The 22,566-nt window shown below is 39.8% G+C and overlaps 1 protein-coding gene across 1 annotated transcript in view; it reads right to left on the bottom strand.

The window, feature by feature from the left end:
* VPS41 (vacuolar protein sorting 41 homolog (S. cerevisiae)) overlaps positions 1-22,566 on the bottom strand; it is a gene marked incomplete at its 5' end in the record, with an annotated part of 122,226 nt that overhangs the window by 51,601 nt on the left and 48,059 nt on the right. Inside the window, 3 exons of the mRNA XM_014534377.1 lie at positions 7,826-8,012; positions 17,361-17,426; positions 20,185-20,247. Coding sequence (XP_014389863.1) covers positions 7,826-8,012; positions 17,361-17,426; positions 20,185-20,247 — 316 coding nt within the window. The remainder of the gene's footprint in view (positions 1-7,825; positions 8,013-17,360; positions 17,427-20,184; positions 20,248-22,566) is intronic.

The following is a 22,566-nucleotide window of genomic DNA, read 5'->3' as shown; positions in this document are numbered from 1 at the left end:
CATGAGTCAAAAGATCTGTATCACAAAATGTTCTTCAAATGATTGCCCAAGAATTAATTTATTTGGTAAATTGGGAAATCAAAACCTCATAATGTCTCTCTGAAAGTAAAAATATTAGTTACAGATTAAACCACAATAGTTAGAAGCAGTCTGTTTTTCATTTAACCCAAGAAAAATAATTTTTAAATGGCATTTGAACAGTAATTCATGTCATAAGAGAGATTTGCTTTAGGATTAAACTTATTTTAAAAGTTCAGAGTAGCTAGGGTCTTTATTGTAAAGGGGAGAATGTATAAAAAAATATCTGCTAGATAAGTTTTATTACCAAATATAACTGGTCCAAACCTCTAAGGCTGTAGTTTAAAAATTCATGAATTATTAAGGTACAATAAAATAGTTTTTCTTGATATATCCAATTTAAATACTTTAAGAAAAGACATTTATACAATATATAACTTAATATATACAAGATGTACTTATACAATGTATAACTTACAATAACCTCATACATGTAATCCTGAAACATGTTTACCTACCATTTAAAAGTCAATGCTGATGATATACAGGATTTTAAAAAATTCCTATCATCAGAGTAGATTTCACTTTACCTTAGTATATTCTATGTCCCTTCCCACCCCCAAAGAAGGGGGGAAATGAGTATAGGAGAAAGAGAGCAAATTCATATTTTACTTATATTTTTTAATGTCTTTCTCAATAGTTAGGCTCATATAGTAAAAAAAATACAAAATAAAGGGGGGAAATCCTATAATCAAATGTAGGGGGGAAATGAGTATAGGAGAAAGAGAGCAAATTCATATTTTACTTATATTTTTTAGTATGTCTTTCTCAATAGTTAGGCTCATATAGTCAATAATCAAATGTGTCCATCTTCACAAATAAGCAGAGAATGGTCACTTTTAAATGCCATAAGGGCTTGAAGTTCTTTACTATCCATGGAAAAGAAAGATGTCCTCACACAGTCCACAGTGGAGACTGGAGGCGGGGCTTTTACGGAACACATGGAGTCCTGTCTTTCCATTAGACAGTTACAGGATATTCCCTCAAAGACCTGCTAACCCTCTCGTGCTCTCCCAGCCCAGGTCCTAAGAAAGAAATCGCCAACCATGCGTCCCTGCTTCCTGTTAGACCCTTAGGTCCTCTGTCTGTGATTCAGCTTTCCCAAAGAGCCAAGGAGGTAGGTCACTGAATGTGTTTGGTATTATGTGACAGGGCAGGTATGAAATTTAGGAAATGAGGAAAAAACCTGTGAATATACTCCTGGTACACACTCCACTAAAGATTATGGTAGCTGAAAACAAATTCGTATATTAAACATGAGGAACTGATAAGACTGAAATGTTTCTCTTCCATCTGTGGTCTGGATCAGGTTGGGTGACTGGGCTGGGGCCAGGGAGTGCCCCATGACCACCTGCTGGGAGGAACAGTGCTGGTCAGGAGGAAGGTGTGGTGGAGGTGGAGGACGACATCAAGTTCCCGTCCTCACCAATTCCCACCTAGACATGGCCAAGGCAGGATTAAAAAGGGAACAATCTGTACTTGTGTTTTAGAAAAATTAAGTACGCCCCATATCTTAAGTTAAAAATTCTATAAAATGATAAAAACAAGACCCCAGTGAAGGCCATGATTCAACTCCCTACAAGAAAAAGCCTGCCTGGGATGTGGTTGGTTGGGCAGAGGGGGCTGGAGGTGAGGGGAGTCATGGGAAAATGCCATGCAGGTCAGAGGCTTTGGTCAGCACTGGTAGCTGACACCTGAATAGCCACTCCCACCTTCACTTGATGACACAGTTCAGAAGGAAAGCAGGCAACACAAAGGCACCTACCAAAGACAGTTGTGCCAGTTATGAGAGGCGGACAGTACCTGTGCACACTCAACTTCCTTAGTAAATGCAGAAAGCAGGCTTTAAAAAAAATAAAGCAGTTCCCTGCTGCACCAATGATCATGTTCTTTGGCAGCCATTTTTCTAAGACAATTTTGTTCCGATTCAGGCAATAACAAAAACTTCCTTCTCCCACCACCATCCAACATAAAAGATTTGAACAAGTTCTCAGAAAAATCTATTACAAATTCACAGCAACTTCAACTCTAAATACTGAAAACAGACCTCTCCGTAAATATGAGCTAACAAGAAAAACACCACTAGCACTATGGAAAAATTCAGTATTTGTAAACAATAGGACTTATCCAGGGTACCAGAGAAATCTCCCACTCTGACTCCAAATGAATGACAGTCATAAAACAGAGAAGAACCTCAAAAATAATCTTTCTTGTTCTCAGGTGACAACAAAATTAAGCAAGAAATTAGTAATAAAGGTTAAGCAAAACAAAATAACTGAAATTTAAAAAAAATGATATTGTTGGGTGAAAGAGGAAATCAAACTATAATGGAGCACTCTGAAATGAGAATACAAATACTACAAGCCTAAACTTTAGGGGATACAATCACAATTATAAACAAGGGAAAGTCCACAGCTCTAACAGTTAATGACCAAAAACAGATGTGCAGGTACTAACTACATGACAAAAACAAAAATACTTTACTGAGGGAAATAAAAGGAGAACTAAATAAATGGAAAGATACAATATATTCCTGGACAATAAGACTCAAAATTCTCATGAAGAGTTTAAGTCTTCTAAATCAACATACGATTTTAATGTGAGCCCGAAGAAATTCTCAAAGCGATTATTTCTAGAACTTCTAAAATACAATAAATACATTTGAAAATATGTAAGAATAACAGGAATTTTTTTTAAAATTAAGCAATTTGTGTGTGTGTGTGTGTGTGTGTGTGTGTGTGTGTGGATTGGCCCTGCCGGACAGTAAAACATTTTATAAAATTAACACTCAAAACAATATAGCAATGGTCCTAGAATTGACAGATGAAGGAGAAAGAAAGGAAAGAACTGACAAAGATGAATCAAATGAAAAGGTCAGACAGTGTGTGTATGTGTGTGTGTGCAGGAAACAAGGCCTCCTCAAACTACCCAGTAGTATTCCCACTATCTTCCTAGAGGATCCTTTAGCATTAATGGCTCAAAAGCTATAAAAACAAAACCAGTAAGTCCATGCCTAGAAATTCATGCTAAGAAATGATCAGACAAGTGAGTAAAGATGTATGTAAAGTTATTTATAACAGTCAGAAATGAACTAAAAACTCGGGAATGATTGAGTAAAAAGCAGTAGAGTGAGACATATGAAGCATATGCATTCATTTTTAAATGTGCTTATATATTTACTAGAGGCCCGGTGCACAAAATTTGTGCACTCGGGGGTGGGGGGAGGCAGTCCTTCAGCCCAGCCTGAGCCTTCTCGCAGCCCACCCTCGGGGGATGTCTGACTGATGGCTTAGGCCCGCTCCTCCTAAGCCAGCAGTCGGACATCCTTAGTGCTGCCGCAGAGGTGGGAGAGGCTCCGGCCAACGCCGCTGGATTGCCAGCCGTAAGCCCGGCTTCTGGCTGAGTGGCGTTCCCCCTGTGGGAGCTCACTGACCACCAGGGGGCAGCTCCTGTGTTGAGCATCTGCCCTCTGGTGGTGAGTGCACGTCATAGCAACCAGTCGTTTTGCCGTTTGGTCGCTTTGCATATTAGCCTTTTATTATATAGGATATTAACATAAAAAGATGTTCAGGGCATATTAAATAAAAAAGCAGATTGTAAAACAGTTTTAAATACGATGACACTTAAATAAAATATGAATGTGTATCCATATATAAAAATCTAGAAAAATATCATAAATAATAATTAATCCTAGAAATAAGTGATAGATTTTCATGTTATTTCTATTTTATAATTATTCTATATGAAATGTGAATTATTTTTATAATGTTAATAAACATGGGGATAAAAATCCATTATTCTCTTATTTTTACAGTCAAAATAATTTAGGGGAATAGTTGAAACAAAACAGTGAAACTCAAAAATTCACTGAAATTTAGAAAAGAAGGAATGTGTGAGCATACTGAATATGAATTAGAATTAATTCACACAAACTGTAACTATTTTTAAATAAAACATTACTATAGAAAATTGTTAATGAAGCTTTGCAATAGCAACCAAAGTCCAAATTCACTCCAACTGATCCTTTCTGTTGTGGTTGGTGTGCTTTTTGGTTACAGTAGGAAGTTGTGGCCAGCTGGACCATGGCCTCCCTTTGTCTCCCACTCTATCTGCAAAGAAAACTTCCAGCAGAGGGCAAGAAGAAAGGAAGGAGAGAATTCTGAATTCAGTCCGTCTCGTGGTTGAGTCTGAGTTTCCAGAGTTCTGTTGCTACAAATCTTGTGTCATGCTCTGACATGAAATCAAAGAAGCAAAAAAGCTTCTCCCTTAATGATAGGGGGCGGGGCAGGAACGTCCCTGGCAGTGAGCGAGCAGACATTCTGTGCAACTGATAGGGTGCTCAAAAAAGTGTGTGTGGGGCTAATATATTAACTTCTGTAAATGAAATAAATGTTAATTTACATTACAATTTTAGACATGATTCGTGTTATTTTCTTTTTTTAATGTTTTTATTGATTTTTTTTTTAGAGAGATAGAGAGATAGAAACATCGATGAGAAAGAAACATCATCAATCAACTGCCTCCTGCACGCCCCTCACAGGGGATCAAGCCCACAACTCAGGCATGTGCCCAGACTAGGAATCAAACCGGTGACCTCTTGGTTCCTGGATCAACACTCAACTGCTGAGCTACACTGGCCAGACTCAAGTTATTTTCTGATGTTTTTCAAATAGCAGTAGTTTCAATCACTTTACCTTTATATTTTTTGGATGAAAAAATAAGCAATAATCTACACTAATAAAAGAGTAAGATGCAAATTGACCATCACTTCGCAACACCCATCAGCCAATCAGGAGTGAGTATGCAAATTAACCCAATAAAGATGGCGGGTTAATTTGCATATGCAGGCGCAGAGTGGCCAGGGGTGGGGCAGCCGCTTGCGCGTGCACCGGCACCAAGCAGCCTGTGTCCCAGGGACAGGCGTCCTTGGGAGCCAGGCCACTCTGAGCCTGTAGGCCCACATGTAGGCCCGGAGAGGCCGGGGTCCCGGAACACCCCCAGCCACTCCGGGCCTACACCCGCAGGCGCCAAACGGCCGGGGGCAGGGCAGGAATGTCCCTGGCAGCGAGCAAGCAGACAGCAGGGCCCTGCTTGTCCCTGGCCGTGGCAGCGAGGGGCAGGCAGTCTCCCACAGGGCCCCCACAGAGAGCAGACATCAGGGCCTTAGGTAGCATTAAGCAGGCAGGTCCGCAGAGAGCAGAGAACCATGGGGAGTAAGACTAAGCCATCAGTAGGACATCCCCTGAGGGCTCCAGATTGGAGAGGGTGCAGGTTGGGCTGAGGGACCCACCCACCCCCACCCCTCCATGTATGAATTTCGTGCACCAGGCCCCTAGTGTATACATAAGAAGCCTTAAATATATTAGGAAGGTCATTGTTCAGAAGAATTCTTTTGCAAGTCAAAAAATTTCCCCCTAATTTCTTAGTTCAGTGTATGTTTTAAGGTCATGCTGGTTTTATCGAAGGATAATGAGTGCCATATTCTATTTTGTTCACAAAGATGCATGTATTTATCTTTCATCTCCCAAACTGTAAATGTATTGGGGATAGAGCCCACATCTTATACTTGGCTAGACACACAGGCATAATAAATAACAAATACTGAATAGGCTTTCCTAGGTATACTAATCTTATTCTTTCCTTCATTGTTCATACACACAATGTGTTTCCTTTAAGAGGAGCTACAAAATTCCCCTAAACCCTTGTTACTTAGCCCATCTGTAGTTAGTGATATCCAGTAGAATTTGCCCTAATCTCAAAAACCTAAAGGAAAGAATCCTGTGACTCTTTATATAATTACTATATATCCTTGCTTTGCCCTGGCCGGTGTGGCTCAGTTGGTTGGGTGTTGGCCCATGCACCAGAAGGTCACTGGTTGGATTCCAGGTCAGGGCACATGCCCAGGTTGTGGACTCGATCACCAATAGGGGGTGTGCAGGAGGCAGCCAATCAATGTTCTCTCTCACATGGATGTTTCTCTCTCCCTCTCCCTTCCATTCTCCCTAAAATCAATAAAAACGTATAATATATAAATCTCCTTGCTTTGAGAAAGGACTCACTTGCATTGACCCCATGTTCTACTCTTGAAATGTTGGTCTATTTCCCTTTGCTCAATGCCAGAGGATATAATTTGTGCACAGCTTGTCAAAATTTTGAAAACTACTTTTAAGGCTAATCTTCCCCTATTCAGTTTAGGTAATTGCAGTTCCTTTATTTCAGGGATGTCAACTGGGTCTGAAAGTGTTTATTTGAAATGTGTCTGCAGCCTGCGGAAGGCTCTGCGGCTGCTGCCGAGCCCCCTGCTCCCCATGGTCTCTGTACCTCGTCTGCTTCTCCTCCACGTTACCTGCCTGGCCCTTGAAGCCTCCATTTCTGCCTTCCCTCACCACTCCACTTTATTCTTCACTAATGAGTCCTATTTTCCAACCAATACATAGTATAAAACTTTAAATGTCAGCTAATAATTATGGAATCATTCCGATTACTGTCCTTTGAAACTCTCCAAATACATCTGCTGTACATGCAAGATTTGATTTATCACATTTTGTAGGACATACGGTTTCATACAGGAAGGAGAGGACCAGACAATCCACTCTCCGTTTGCTTTTTTAATCCTAATCTATGGGAATTTCAAGCAGAAGCACATTGTCTGGCAGGAATGCCAGGGAAAGTTCTGCTTCAGTGATTTAAGTAAAGATAGGTTGCTTTTCTTACAAACATCCCACCCTCATTTAACTACCACAAAACGATCTGCCTATATTTCACTGACATTTAATAAAATCCATTTCTTTCTTCTAGTCATAAAACTGCCTCGAGACCTACCAAGCACGAATGTTCTACAAAGCATTTTAGAGGGTTAGCCATTGAGTGAACTACCTTAAAAGCAGCTGGTTAATTTATTTGGTTCATCTTCCACATCCTGTAATAGTGAATTGTCATTATCACAATACTGAGAGCAATTTAAGCTCAATGGGAGCTAAGTACAGAGAGAGAAAAAACTGTTTCCAAAAGGTCTATTTTTTTGTTGTTGTTGGAGAAAAGTATTTTAGGGCTTTATTTCCCATAAATCCACATTCTGGCAGTCAGCACTCTCAGTACTTGTATTTCAATAGGAGCCCTCACATCTTCAGCAATATACTTTATTCTTCTATGTTTTGGGCTGATAAATCTATCTAGTACTTTCCTACCCGACAGAGTGGTCAGGATGCACATCCCAGAGCCTCCCTCACATGTGGCGGGATTCCTATCGGGCTGTAATAAAGCTGCCGATTCTGGCCGCACAACACCTGTCATTACCCATCACCCACTCTTCCCTGATGGAGGAGAGGAAGTATGACTGGCCCCTTTTTAATCATCTTGTGATCTTTCAAGTCTATAAATCACTGGACTCCTCCAGGCTTCCCGAACACCAGCAGCACTGCTCGCTCTCAGGCAGACAGGAAAGCAGGGAAGACTGCACTGAGGTGTAAGGCCCTGGGCCGGTCTCAGACACCAGGTGCATTCCTGCAGGAAGGACCAGGGGCTCAGACAACACAAAGACTCCATAAAAAGCAAAACGCTCCATCAGAGAAGATTCTGGAGCTCAAGATAATACAGCAGAGAAACAAAGAAAAGCAAACCCAGCAAATTACAACATGCCAAATAGGACTTTGCTCTTTCAAAACAGACAAAGGGAATAATGAGGGGGAGGGCTTGTCACAGAAGGATTTACAAACCCAAGATGAGGAATGAAATTTTCAAAGTCAAGAAGGCAAGTGAGAAGAAACTGGTGAACAGCGAGAAGACCGGGGATGGTAGGTGGCTGCTGACAGCAGACAGGAAGGAGGCTTGAGTCTTGATGGAGGCAGGAGCGGCTGGAAGAAGATCCCAGTGAACAGCCAGTGCCTTTGTCTTGCTTCTGGCTTCGGCCCGGTACCAAACTTTAGAACACACAGCTTTTTCAGACGCCATCAAGAGAAGACATAAGGCACATAGGAAGAAAAAGGGAACTTCCCACATATATTATTGCTTTAAATGCAATGGTTATTTTCTCAACAAGTTATAATCCTTCAAACTCCTTTCCCTTAAGGCAGCGGTTCTCAACCTGTGTGTCGTGACCTCTTTGGCGGTCGAACGACCCTTTCACAGGGGTCACCTAAGACCATCCTGCACATTAGATATTTACATTATGATTCATAACAGTAGCAACATTACAGTTATGAAGTAGCAACGAAAATAATTTTATGGTTGGGTCACAAAATGAGGAACTGTATTTAAAGGGCCAGGAGGTTGAGAACCACTGCCTTAAGGTAATTAACATGTTTAAAAGCAGTTAATATAGGCTAATCCTGCTGCAGACGATTGCCAGGCCACTTAATAGGCCTCTTGATTCACGTAATATTTGAGTAAACACAAGTCCAATGCCACACAGATTCTGGAAAACCCCTCAAAATTAACTGATCCTGTGAAAACTATGTAGATAGAATAATGTTTTGAAATTTAAAAATACTCCACATCAATATAAGGAACAGTTAATTTACTGACCAAGAAATCTAAGCTCTGGGTTCAATGTGATTTAAAAAAAAAAAAAGCTAAGTGCCACTTAGGAGCAGTTTCCTTTATATTAAAAACTAGTGCCCTGGCCGGTGTTGCTCACTGGTTAGTGCTGACCTGCACTGAAGGGTTGTGGGTTCGATTCCCATTCAAGGCACACATATCTGGGTTGCAGGTTTGATCCCCACCCCAGGCCGGTGTGCATGCAGGAGGCAACCAATCAATGTGTCTCTCTCACATTGATGTTTTGTTCTCTTTCTCTCTCTCTCTCTCTCTCTCTCTCTCTTTCACTCTCTCTCTCCTACCTTCCCTCTCTTCCATTCTCTCTAAAAATCAACAGGAAAAATAGCCTCGGGTGAGGATTAACAACAACAACAACAACAAAAAACTAGTAATGACAGATGGATATAAATCTACATATCTACTGTAGCCAGCGTGAGGTAGACTCCTATTTAAACTAGCAATCTGCAGTTTCTGCATATGCAAACTCACAATTGCAAATGTGATTTCAGAAATAAATGAAGGTATTTTAAAACAATTTTAGTTGGGTTGGGCGGGGAGCTTCCATTACGGAATCCACAGACTTAACAGATTTGATGGTTCAAACATCTTGGGTCTTTCAGTCAGTTTGCACCTGAGGCTACATTTCCCAGGACTGGGTTCAACGCGGGACCCCTTCAGCAGCAAAGGAGAGAAAGCACAGAAGTCATCCACTGGGTAATTAACCTGGATTCATATTCTGTGATGAGCAAATATCTCTAATTTTAACTATACATAAATAATCTCAATCATAGGTGACTGCAGGGAGATCTTTGTACAGTGAGGATATGAAGAAAAATGCAAAACTGCAGCCCTGACAGCCTCCTGTACACCAAAAAGATTGTGGGTTCGATTCCCGCTCAGGGCACATACCTAGGTGGTGGGTTCAATCCCCGGTCTGGGTGCATGGGCGTATATAGGAGGCAATCTCTCTCTCTCTCTACTTCTCTCTCTCTCTCTCTCTCTCTCTCTCTCTCTCTCTCTCCCTCCCTCCCTCCCTCCCCCCCCCTCTGAAGTCAATGAAAATATCCTTGGATGAGGATTTAAAAAAATACAAAATTGTTAAGTCTTAAATAACAAAAAAGTCACATGAACACACAAGTTTCTATATCTGAACAAGCACTTCACTCCATTTTTAAAAAAGCAAAAAGGGAAAAACTAAAGGTCTGGGAACTACAGAAGAAACCAAGTGAAATGACCTGCCCTAGACGGGCGCACTGGCCTGCCCTTGGCAGCCTGTGTGGAAGCGGCAGGACTGAGGGTCGGGGGCAGACACGCATCTGTAGACTATATCCACCCTCTCACACACGCCAATGTCTACTCTGAAGTCTCATTATGACTCCTATATCAGGCCTCTCTGGGAGAAAGAATAATTATCCTAGATTTAGCCAAAATTGGAGAAAAGCCTGCAGGCTATTCAGTAAGCAGCAATAATTTGTGCTCAAACTAACAATAAATATCAAATGGACAGTCTTCATTGTCCAGGCTTGTATGGTAATATTAAAAGCCGCCCCAAGCAAAGAATACAATGAGACAAACTACATTGGAAGATATATAAGATAAATGGCTAGTAAATAAAAATGTACAAAATCAGTAATAATTTAAAAGAGTTACAAAATAGAACTATCTTTGTATATTAAATTGGTAAATAGAATGTGGTGAAATAGGTCTGCTCACACACAGCTAGTATAAAATTGGTATGTCTTCTGAAATGCAATTTTACTCAGCAGTATGTATCAAAAGCCTAAAAAGCAACCATAATCTTTGACTCAATAATTCCCAAAGTAGGAATCAGTGCTAGACAAACATTCAAAAGCATAAACTAAAGTTCATGCTCAAAGATTTCTAGCTTCCTTACAGCACGATTTGATAACCAAATACTGGATACAAACTAAAGGTCCAATTATATGAGAATGGTTAAGAAAATTAAATAGACCTGTGGGATAGAATATTATGTAACCGTTAAAGAATATTTGCGCCCTAGTTGGTGTGCTCAGTGGTTAGTGTTGTCCTGTGGGCCAAAGGGTCCTGTGTTTGAGTCCCAGTCATGGGCACATTCCTTGGTTGCAGGTTCAATCCCTGGCCTCGGTCTGGACAAGAGCAGGAGGCAACCAATCAATGTGTCTCTCTCACATTGATGTTTCTCTCTCTCTCTCATCAATGGAAAAAATATCCTTGGGTGAGGTTTAAAATAGAGAGGGAGGGAGGGAAATCCAAAGAGTTGCAATTAATTTATATATTCTTTTATTATTGCTTTTTATTTTTATAAAAGTAATGCCTGTTTACTACCAAAAATACAAAAAAGTCAATGACAACCAGAAAGAACAATCTTAATGCTTCCCAGACATTGTTAGTAATATTCACAGTTAATAATTTACTGTAGTCTTCCATAAATACTGCTACATAATCATGTTTCTACAAAAAAAAAATAGAATCAGACCACACATATATTTTTGTAAAGTACCTCAATAGAAGCAACTAGCTAATGCCGGGCATGTGAATTTTTCCAACTGAGAAAGAGGAGCTGACATCCAGGAACTGGCCTGGCACGCCCAGCTAGGGCGCGGTGTTATCCGGATGAATATAAACAATTTCGGAGAACACCAGCATCAGACAAGGCCTCCTGAAGGATGAGGACAAAAACACCACCACTCCATAATCATGTCTGAATGCAGACAAAATATAAATGCTCTTCCAGCCACATACATGAATGACAAAACATCCCCCTAACCAGGCTAAAACGGAGACTGTTGCTTCTTCACCAATTATGTTTTTAACCTTGATTTAGCCTTTCCTTCTTCTAGGTAAGATTTATTAAAACACCAATGATAGAATTATTCTTGCTTCTTGACAGTATCCAATCTAGAGCAAACCCCCTTTTCCTTAAACCCTCCCAAATCACCCTGTACCAACACAAATCCTCTAATAACTTCTTTCTAACACCTTTTTCCTCACACCCCATTAGTGTGTGCCTGGTGATCTTTGGCTGCAGGTCAAGACACAGCTAATTCACTATTGTTAGACATTTAGTTTTTTCCAATTTTCACTGTTACACATCAAAGAGGAATATTGGTCGAAATTGAATTAGAAATTAAAAGGAAACAAACAACAGGGGAGAAAAATCCAAAATGCATAATGACAAAAGACTGCAAAATTACTACACACACTCACACACACACACACATTTTTCCTTCTTAAAAAACATGGAATTTTCATTTTCCTTCCTTCTTGTTGCCTAACTGCTTTCCACCATAGCATTCTACCTATCTGCCTTTGGAAATGCACTGCCATTCCTGAAATCCAGATACTATGTATTCACAGACCCAACATGGACCCTGACACAAAATTGTCTTCAAGAAACCAAAGAGTCCTAGTCGGTTTGGCTGGGTGGATAGAGCATCGGCCTGCAGACTGAAGGGTCCCAGGTTCGATTCCAGTTAAGGGCACATTTCCGGGTTGCGGAATCCATCCCCCAGTGGGGGGAGTGCTGGAGGCAGCCAATCAATGATTCTCTCTCATCATTGATGTTTCTCTCTCTCTCTCCCTCTTCCTTTCTCTCTGAAATCAATAAAAATATATTTTTTTAAAAAGAAACCAAAGACACTAGTGAAATGAATGTGATTATGTTTGTATTAGTGATGCCAACTTACAATGGCTGAAATTGTGACCCTTTGCTATATATAGTCTTATCTTTTTAAAAAAAAAAGGGGGGGGGGAAGGAATAAAAACCTCCCAAAGTTAGTAACCGTAGTATATAGAGCCTTATTTAAAAAAAGACAGAGTAATCCTCCCAATCAACTGGTATTAAACTCAAGGAAACATGATAAGCATTCTGAACTAGGCAATGATTCTTGCACAGTCATTTGCTACTCAAAATACTTAAGCACAATCACAGCACTCTCCACATGCAAAGCGAAGTGTTTTCAGCAGCAGCAAAGGCTCTAGGAAGACACGAGGCTTAACATCAGAAGTCGGGCGGGGTGGGGCAGGGGGGACGCTGCAATCCATATGGAGACATTACAAACGGAAAAGTTAGTTGAACTCATTGAAGAAAAAAAGGGCTTCAATTCTCAACAGGCTTTTGATGGACATGAAACAAGGAGGATCACTGAGGATAATGAAGTTACCATGGATCCATCTCAAAGACTTTGGGAGTCCTACATACTGACATGGAAAAGTAATTAATACTTGAGACAAAAAACTAAATTTTGAAAGAAATGAACACCTATTTTTGAGACTAAAAGTGATTTCTATTTTAAACACTAGATTTCTGTTTTTAGCTTCAGCCAGGTGAGCACATAAATATATATACTTTTATAATATAGCTATTTTACAACTTGGTTTTACATACATAAAAAAACGATTGTGGCCATTGTATTTGTGTTTTACCTCCTAATAATTGATGGTTTTTTAAATAAATTTTGGTATGTTCAAAGCATGAAATGAATTTCTAGGAATGGAATGAAGATTTATAGCATAGTACCTAGTAGAAATTAAGGCATTTATTTACAACAGTTCAACATGCAACCACTAGGACATAAAGCTGAGGGCTGCCTGTGCAGTAATGCGTGAGAACAGTTTGCATGTAGGAGACTGCCTAAGCTCAGGCATCTGACCACTTGCAGGAGCGTCTTCCTGGAGACCCACCGGACAGCGGACCAAGGCGGATAACTGAGGCCAAATCCCTTCTGACGCCAAGACCTCCAGTCCCAATCCGACGAGAAGATAAGCAAACACACATGGAGACACCTCTACACTCCTGTTTAGTGGTCACAGCGGTTCACTGGGCCATCGGAAATCTAAAACGATTTGTATTCTTACAAAAAGCTGCTCTATTGAATCCTCTTCCAAAAAAAAAGAAAAAAAGATTCAAAATGCAATTTGCTGCTGCGAATCACCATTGGAAACTTACAGAAGCTAGTTGATGCTACCGCCTTTGTCCTTCAGGTAAAATTTGCCACCAGCCTTCAGCTGGGAACAGTGAGACGCTTCTCCGCATTTCATTCACACGGGTCCTTTCCTCATCTGCTGAGTGACAATTTCCAGCTTACAAAGCAACTTGTCCCTGCAGCCAGGCCCCCCTCATTCTACCCCACCACCCCGCCAAACAGCTGACTACCTCGTTTCTAAAAATGAACTCTGCTGCTAACAGCACTGAGACAATTTAATAATTTGTCAAAGAGTAGAACCAGTTATTATGAAACGCATTTCAGAGTTCAAAGGTAAAGATCATAGGAAGCCAAAGTTTATTTGCTAACAGAAAAATTTGTGCAATTAAAAGAAAAATCCAGACAAGATCTGCCTGACAGATTTGTTTCTAAAAGAGAAACCTCATTGCTATATGCTCATGTATTAGAATTCTTGCTACACAAGGCAGTTATACTTTTTAAAAAATCCATTGGTTCATACATTGGAAAGCTCTCTCCAATGGCCTTTTAAGAGATGTGCTTTTTCTTTTCCTCCCCTCCCCCTGCCCCAACATAGAAACAAAACAGAATTTAGAATAAGCTTTTTATATGCTCATGTGTCAGGCAGGGGAGTCCATGAATCTAGCTATGCCATTCAACTACTAAGAAGTTACCTTGAAAGCCTAAAATAAAAGTTTATGCCACACAGAACTATAGCATCCTCTTCCTAGTCCCTGGTGGATATGGAGTATCTCTAAAGACCTAAGAAGCTGGAACCTTTAAAGGAAATATCAAAAAACGTGTCAAACTGTAGTATCAGTTTTTTCTGCTACACTGTTCTTTTGCAGGGTTATTCTGAAATGTTCTAATTACTTTTAATAATGTTTTTAAGGACTGGAAATTTTTAATAAAATCAAAACAACTAACTAAAATAAGTTAGGCATTTTTTCAAATATCGTTATGAAATAATATCATGAATATCTCACTGTGGGATTTCTATTTTTCATGTTTCACTTTTCTAGTCTCCAAGCCACTTTCACTATTTACAGGAGTTGGCATATAATTCCAAGATTCATTTGGCTGTCAGTCTAGGGAAAATCAGTGTTCTTAAGGGTTAAAAATGCTTTATTCCAAATTAAACCTTCATCTGTCTGGTCTTTGCCCTAATTTTTTTTTGAACATTAAATTATTTCTTAAGGGCAGAAGGTCATAACCTCTCAGTTACATGATATTTGTCTTTCTTTTCCTCCCATTGTCCACCATCTGCTCTAAACTGAGAGGGCTTGATATCTGCAATATACAATCATTGCAAGGTTACCACCATTTGCTAAATGTTGGACTCTTCAAACTGTTCTGCTTAGCTCATGGCGCTAGACCAGTGGTCGGCAAACCGCAGTTCGCGAGCCACATGCGACCCTTTGGTCCCTTGAGTGTGGCTCTTCCACAAAATACCACGTGCGGGCGCACACGTACAGTGCGAAGTTGACTTAAAACTTTAAGTAAAGTTTATTAAGTTAATTTTAGGGAACGTTGTGGAGTCATGCTTCATTCTGAAGCAGGTGGGAATGTTGTCAAGACTGACTCAAGGGCCCAGGCTAGAATGACACTCAGGAGGTAGGAAGCTTCTTAAAGATCTAGTGCCGTGGTCGGCAAACTGCGGCTCGCGAGCCACATGCGGCTCTTTGGCCCCTTGAGTGTGGCTCTTCCTAAGCCTTAGGAGTACCCTAATTAAGTTAATAACAATGTACCTACCTATATAGTTTAAGTTTAAAAAATTTGGCTCTCAAAGAAATTTCAATCGTTGTACTGTTGATATTTGGCTCTGTTGACTAATGAGTTTGCCGACAACTGCGCTAGACGAAGTTGGATTGAGTGGTACTGTGATTGTGCCAATGTAAAGTTTTGCTTTCCTCATTTTTCTAAGGTCTAAAATGTTGTAATTGGTTATTTAAAAAAACAAACAAACAAACACCTCTCCTCTTAAAAATTTGCTAACACTTCAAGATGAAAAGAATCATTTTACAATACTACCCCTTTCTTAATTAAAAGCTTTTTTTCTATTTTAAAACAAACCAAACACATTAATGGCAATACTACACAGTTAGAGTGCTCTTTAAAAAGTACATACACATACAGAAGAGAAGGAAGGACTTTCTTTGGAGATTTCGGCAAGCTTCACCAAATTGCTGTACATTTTGGAAATCTCTAGTTATTTAACTGTATACAAAGAGGTCACTATGGTTTATTGAATAAACACTACTTTTTATTAACTACATACATACTTACATAATAAACTTTAATGAATCCAAATAAATCAGTCAATACTTTATGTTGAAGTCTCTAATAGAGGATACATTTACAGACAATGTTTCTTAAGCCTCTAACATAAGTAGAAGACATTATCATGGCTTTTTAAAGGGAAAGAACTCAAAATCAAAATGCCTGAAGAGGAGTTAATTTGTTGGTCATCCCATAAGTAATTATAGCAAAATTAGTGGCTCTTAAACCTAAAAGCGGTGCTGGTACAAGAACTGATACACAGATCAACAGAACTGAAAGTCCAGAAATTTACGGTTAACTTATTTTTGACAAAGGGACCAAGCCAATGTTGAAAAAACAAACAAACAACCAACGTTTTCTACAAATGGCCCTATGCAAAGGAATGACTTCGAACTCCTACCTGATACCATACAAAAAAATTAACTCGAAGTGGATTCTAGGGCTAAATTTAAGAGTTAAAACTATGAAACTCCTAGAAGAAAACACAGGCATAAATAGTCATGATCCTTAGATCAGGCAATGACTTCCTAAATATAACACCAAAACCACACGTGCTCCCTCGCACTCCCGCCTGCCACCCTGCTCTCCCTCACCCTTAATACTGTCCACACCCCAGATTGGGGGGACGGATTTGAGCGGTGCCTCCTGTCTCCTGAGGGGCCTCCGCAATAAAAAAAACCTCTTTCTTTTCTCCAAAGCCAATGTCAGAGTTTTGGTTCCCATGTGCATCAGGCGGCCAGCCCTTGCTTGGTAACACTATCATTCTGTGAAGCAGCAGAACAAGGGAAAAAGACAGGTAACTGTCATAAACCATTAGAAAACATTCCATGTCTGAGCCTCAAAGTAGCCATTCCATAGCTGTGCACTGCAGACCACAGGCCACCTCCTTTCAGCAAGTTCTACACTGAATATGAAATAATGTTCAGAGTGCCAGCACAATAGTTGCATTTTGTTATAAAGATGGTTTTAAAAAATACCATTGGTTAATGAAAATAGAAAAAAAATTGACATTCTAAAACAGAAGTACTGTTTTACAATTTACTATACCTATAAACAAACATATAAATGCAAAAAAGGATTATTTTACTCTCCTGTTTTTAAAATAGCGCTAAGATAATAAAATATGCGAGGAACATGTCAGTAAAAATAGCCAGAATTGTTCTAAAACTTTATCAAGGCCTGCAAGAGATTTTCTACAAAGGGAAAAAAACACTAGTTTAACTAATTTTGTTATTTTTTTTAATGCCACCTCTACCCCCTTTTTTTGTGGGAGAGACAATATTTCAAAGTGTTAGAAGGTAGTTTGAGTAACAACCTGTCTCTTTTTCTCCTGCTCTGAAGCTACTCCACGGGAATGCCAATGGGAAACACTGAGCCACACCTCCCCAAGACATGATGGTCTTATGATTTCATTACATTGTTATTTCTCAAAATTTCTCCTAATGAACAAACATTAAAAATGTTGACAATATATTAAAGAGAAACCCCTCAAAGCCTGCCTGTGGTGGCAGACACAGCACTTACCTTCTTCCCTCCAGTCACAAACTGCTTGCAGCTGGACCTCACAAAGTGTGGGTGCACGGCAATGATCTACGGAACAAGAACCCGACGCCAGGTTAGGAGTCATGGTTAAGGCACAGAATAAACGCTATACATCAGAGGCAGCATGATCTAAAAATTATCCTTATATATTGGCAGGAAGTAATCTATTCAGGTAATATTCTGCAACAATTGCGGATGTCTGAGTTTTGTGCTTCTGTAAAAATATTTCTTCTATGAAGCCAGGTCAAAGCTAAAAGTTGAGAGTGAATTAGTTCTAGTTTCTGGATGAGTGAGGAGTCTCCCTCCTTACAGACCACAAGGTAGGTCAATCAAGGTGTCAAGAATGTTTGCAACTGAATATCATTCACAGATGGATCTCGGAGAAAGAACCCAACTAGCTCCTTCCTTGCCCAGGATGCCTTCCAATGGCTGAAGGCACCCAGCGGAATAGGTAGGGCCGCGGAGCCTCAGAGACACCGAGTGTACTTACATCAAAAAGCCGCAAGACCAGAGAATCATGCAGCTAACCATTCGGGACCTTCCCTTTCACCTCCACCCTCAGTTCCTGTCCCCCAGGTTCTCATTCTGTTCCCACTCAGCCAATCTCTTTCCAACCCCTTACACAGGTTTCTCCCCAGGCTGCTCCACCCCATCACTTCCCACGTCGTTTGCCAGTGGCTTTCTGAAGGTCTTGAGGCATCATTCAGTGCAGGACTATGGGCTACCTTCTTGGCTGTAAGCCGGCACATACTCTGCCTGGTGCCTTCTTATCCCCAAACCCACGAAATCACCAATACATTTCAGGGGGGTTTCTAACTTAGCACAAAAAATTTCCAGGCATTAGAAAAATCCACACAATTATATTTTCATGAATCTTCAATTAAATACATTTTATGTTCTTATTCTTACATCTCTTGTGGATCTCCTCTGTTCCCTCTGATGCTTCTTAGATCCCTGCTGTCATTCACCTCCCCTCCCGCCCCGCCACTGCCTGAACCTTTAACTTAGATGTTCTAAAATTTCATCATGTTTTCTTCTCTGCTCACTCTTTAACCTTTAACTAGATAATGCCCTTCAAAGTGGTTTCACCATACTCAACTGTGGTTATCAACTTTGGGTTTTTAGGGCCACTCTCTATCCTGAGTTCCTCACTCATGTTTCCAAAACCTCCATAGCCTCAGAGACACCGAGTGTACTTACATCAAAAAGCCACAATATTCCTAAAAGATGTGCTACAGTTATCTAATCTCAAAACCAAATCAGCAACGTCCTTACTCAAATCACCCCGTATTTCAGGATGGCATTCCCACACCAGTGGCAAAGCAAGAACCTAGATTTCCCCTCACCTCCTTCATCTTTCATCACCCTCATCAAATCCATCACCAAGGTTTGTTAGGTCTACCTCCTAAAGCAGTGGTTCTCAACCTTCTGGCCCTTTAAATACAGTTCGTCATGTTGTGACCCCACCATAAAATTATTTTTGTTGCTACTACTGTCATGTTGCTACTGTTATGAATCGTAATGTAAATATCTGATATGCAGGATGGTCTTAGGCGACCCCTGTGAAAGGGTCGTTCGACCGCCAAAGGGGTCGCGACCCACGGGTTGAGAACCGCTGTAAAGGCTTTCCAAATTCATCTCTTCTACTCCATCTTGAATACGGGCTTTTCTCATTTTATTGCTCTTCACATTATCGAGCTTCACAGGTGCTGTGTTTTAACAAACTGAAGTCAAGACCCTCCACCAGCAAAAAGAAAATGACTCGCTTTACTGCGATCTTTGCCTTTTTGCAGTGGCCTGGAACTGAATCCTCAATATCTCTGAGGTTTGCTGCACTCACTATTGCTCTTTTTACTGAGACCCTGCCCCGCCCCGCCTGGAGCACTGCATTAGCCTTCTAACCTGTCTCGTTCCCAGTCACTCTCCTCCTTCAATCATGCTCTATTTGGACAGATTTGGCTTTCTCAAACACCATCTGATCCTTTCTCCTCTTTACCTGTCAACCCATAGATGTTAGAATAAGCAAGTGAGAAAAATAAATGACCTCTTCCTTTAACAACTACAATAATCGCTTTAACTAACATAACTGTTTATCTGAAATTGGTCTTCCTGCCTTGTGGCTATCAGCCTCCAAGTTTATACCGCATAAGCTGCCATATTACTTTTCCTTAAGCTCACCTCAGTTTATGTCATGTCTTTGTTCTTAAACATTCAATAATTTCTCCTTATCTAATGGATGGAGCCCAAATTCCTTAGCCTGGATATACAGCAATCCCGCTGAGTCAGTATTTTATGCACACACTATCTACACTAGACTATTTGCCACTTCCCGAACACAATTTAAACTTTCTGGCCTTTCCGTTTCTATTATTTTGTTCTTCCACGTGGAAAACCAACTTCTCCATCTGCCCTATCCATTCACTAAAGCCCAAACATCATTCCATCTAAAACCGTCACTAACAAGAACAGCTAAAGGTAACTTTTCTCTCAGCTTTGGACTTCTTCATATTGTTTTTACCAACCGAGTCTTTAATTACAGGCACGTGCGTGTGTGTGTGTGTGTGTGTGTGTGTGTGTGTGAGAGAGAGAGAGATATCTCACCCACTACAAGAATATTCCTGAGATCACAATCATATAATATACATCTTATACTCCTTTAAAGGACTGAATAGTTTCTATAGTACATTGTGTTTAATAGATGCTTATTAACAAAATTACTAAAAAATTGGTAGCACTCAAAGTATTGTAATCCTATGGCCTTCATTAAGAAAACCCTTAGAAAAATTAAAATTTACTGAATACTTACTTTAATGGGACAGTCAAAGGTCTCATGAAATTCTTCTCCAGAATACAGTCCAAACACTTGCACCTAAAAAGGAAATAGATCCAGTCATTTCACCATGACAGCAACAAAGTAAAACATTTAATAATCGAAGGTCCGTCTGGTCTCTATTCCACATCCAATGAAAACAATTATAACAGGGTGAGAGAACACCACCACAATTAAGCTCTTCTAAGCATCTCATGGATAGAGTTCCCTTTACTCACTACACATTTTTCTTTATTAATGATGCCCATTTAAAAAAATAAAACACATATGAATAGGTCATTAGTATTCTTTTATGAGCTTCCCATAAGCTATCCCTACAGGAATTCTTTTCCTTCCCTTAAAGGAAAAAGGAGCTTCGTTTTTGAGTCACATATAAATCAACCATGCAGAGCAATGTGGGAAGAAATCAGGTGAACTGTACTTCACTTACAATCTTATGCTGAATATTCCGAGACTGTATAAATGTATGGTTTAAGTTTCTACTTATCAGTGCCTACTTAAAGTCGTTCCAGGCCACTTTATTCATAATTAATCTATTTCCTGAGTTGTTTACTTTTTAAAAAAATGAATAGACGTATGATAAAGGGTACAAGTTGTAAATTTACAGCTTCATCAACTTTTAGGAAATGAACATACACCTGTAACCACCACCCAGACCAAGAAGGAAAACCGAGATGCTCCTTCCCACCCCTCCCAGTCACAACCTAACTGCTACTCTGAAGAGGATCGCCAGTTGGGATGTGGTGGTGTCTGAGTTTTACGTAAATGAAACCGTAAGTAATTTCACTGGCTTCTTTCGTTTAACATTTTCTTTGTGAGATTTACCGATACCGTTGTACACAGCAGTAGCTGATTTCTTTCACTGCTGTGTAGTATTTTAATGTATGAAATTTATGTATCGATCACTGGGGTTGTTTCCAGACTGGGGCCATTACGATCATGCCGCAATAAACACTGTTTACAAATCTTTTGGTGCACTTTTATAGACATTCATATAACTAGGAATGAAATTGTTGAGTCAGAGGTTATGCATCTATTCACGTTTCATAGGCAGCCAAATGGTTTTACAAAGCGGTTTGGATAAATTTCCACTCTCGCTAGCAGAGCGTAAGAATTCCAGGGGCCCTCAATCACTTGGAGCTATCAGGGGCACAGAACTTTCCCCAACACTTGGGATGTGTTTACTATTTTTCTAATCTCTATAAAAGTGGCATTTTTCTTCTTTAAATTCTGTAAGAATTCACTAGCCGGGCATCTAGATCTGATTGGCTTCTTTGTGAAAAGTTTTTAATTACAAATTCAATTTATCAAGCAGATATAAAACTTGCCCAACTTTTTATTTCTTTTTGTTTTAATCCTGATAAGTTGTGCATGGTTCACTGTTGCAAGTTCAAAGAGAAAAATTTACCCACACTATAATTTTTGGAGAAAAGTTTATTCACTAAAATCTAAACTCTATAGGACATGCCATTCATTTAGTGACTACTATTTTTATACCCTTGTGCCAAGTATGTCATTTGGGTTCCAAGAACAGCACATGGTACAATTTAACACAGAAGGGATTAGATTTACCCTGAAGTAGTCTGTTAGAATGTATTCTTAACATAACAATACATGTATGCCCACCACTACATTGCTTCTCATTGCTTAGAGGGTATCCAATCACTACTTTTATATAAATGTATTAAGCATAAGATACAACAGACTTCTTATAAAATGGTGATGAAGAAGTAGGAAAGAATTGCATTCAATTCAGAGTTTTACTTTACCCAAGGGAAGTTTAACCTATTGATATACAGAATCCAAGAAATTTGGGTAAAAGTAGGGGTGTTACTATATCATCTGAATCTTAATGGAGTAAATCAATAAGTGGTCAACTCACTGAAGTTACTTCAGTATAAACTCATGCTGAACACGGAAGTTCAAATTCTTCTAACATAGCTATTTCCCTTCTGTACAACAATGCGACAGCATGGTCCTGTGTCAAATCTTCTATTACTACTGCTAACATGTCTCTCAGTGATCCCACATCCTTCACCTCGGTGGTTCTGACCCTGCCTACCCTGCACAGTTACTAGTGGCTAGGCTTCACCCTAGACAAATTAAGCCTTCTGCTGGGGTGAAACTATATTTTTAAAGGACCACGACTGACGGGATACAGCCAGCACTAAAAATCCTGCTCTGCCTCACTTGGTCCTGATAGCAACACTGCCAGGTATGAGAACAAACACCGTCACACCCATTCAACAGACGATTCTACAGAAAAATAAATTACTTACCTAAAGTGATCAAAAGCAAGAAAAGTGTCCCAAGCCCTATTTTTCTACATAATGCCATTATGTGAGATAGCCTAAAATT

Source organism: Myotis brandtii, unplaced genomic scaffold, assembly GCF_000412655.1.
Source record: "Myotis brandtii unplaced genomic scaffold, ASM41265v1 scaffold1298, whole genome shotgun sequence".
NCBI lineage: Eukaryota > Metazoa > Chordata > Mammalia > Chiroptera > Vespertilionidae > Myotis > Myotis brandtii.
Note: the sequence above shows the minus strand (reverse complement) of the source record. Positions and strands in the feature narration are given on the sequence as shown.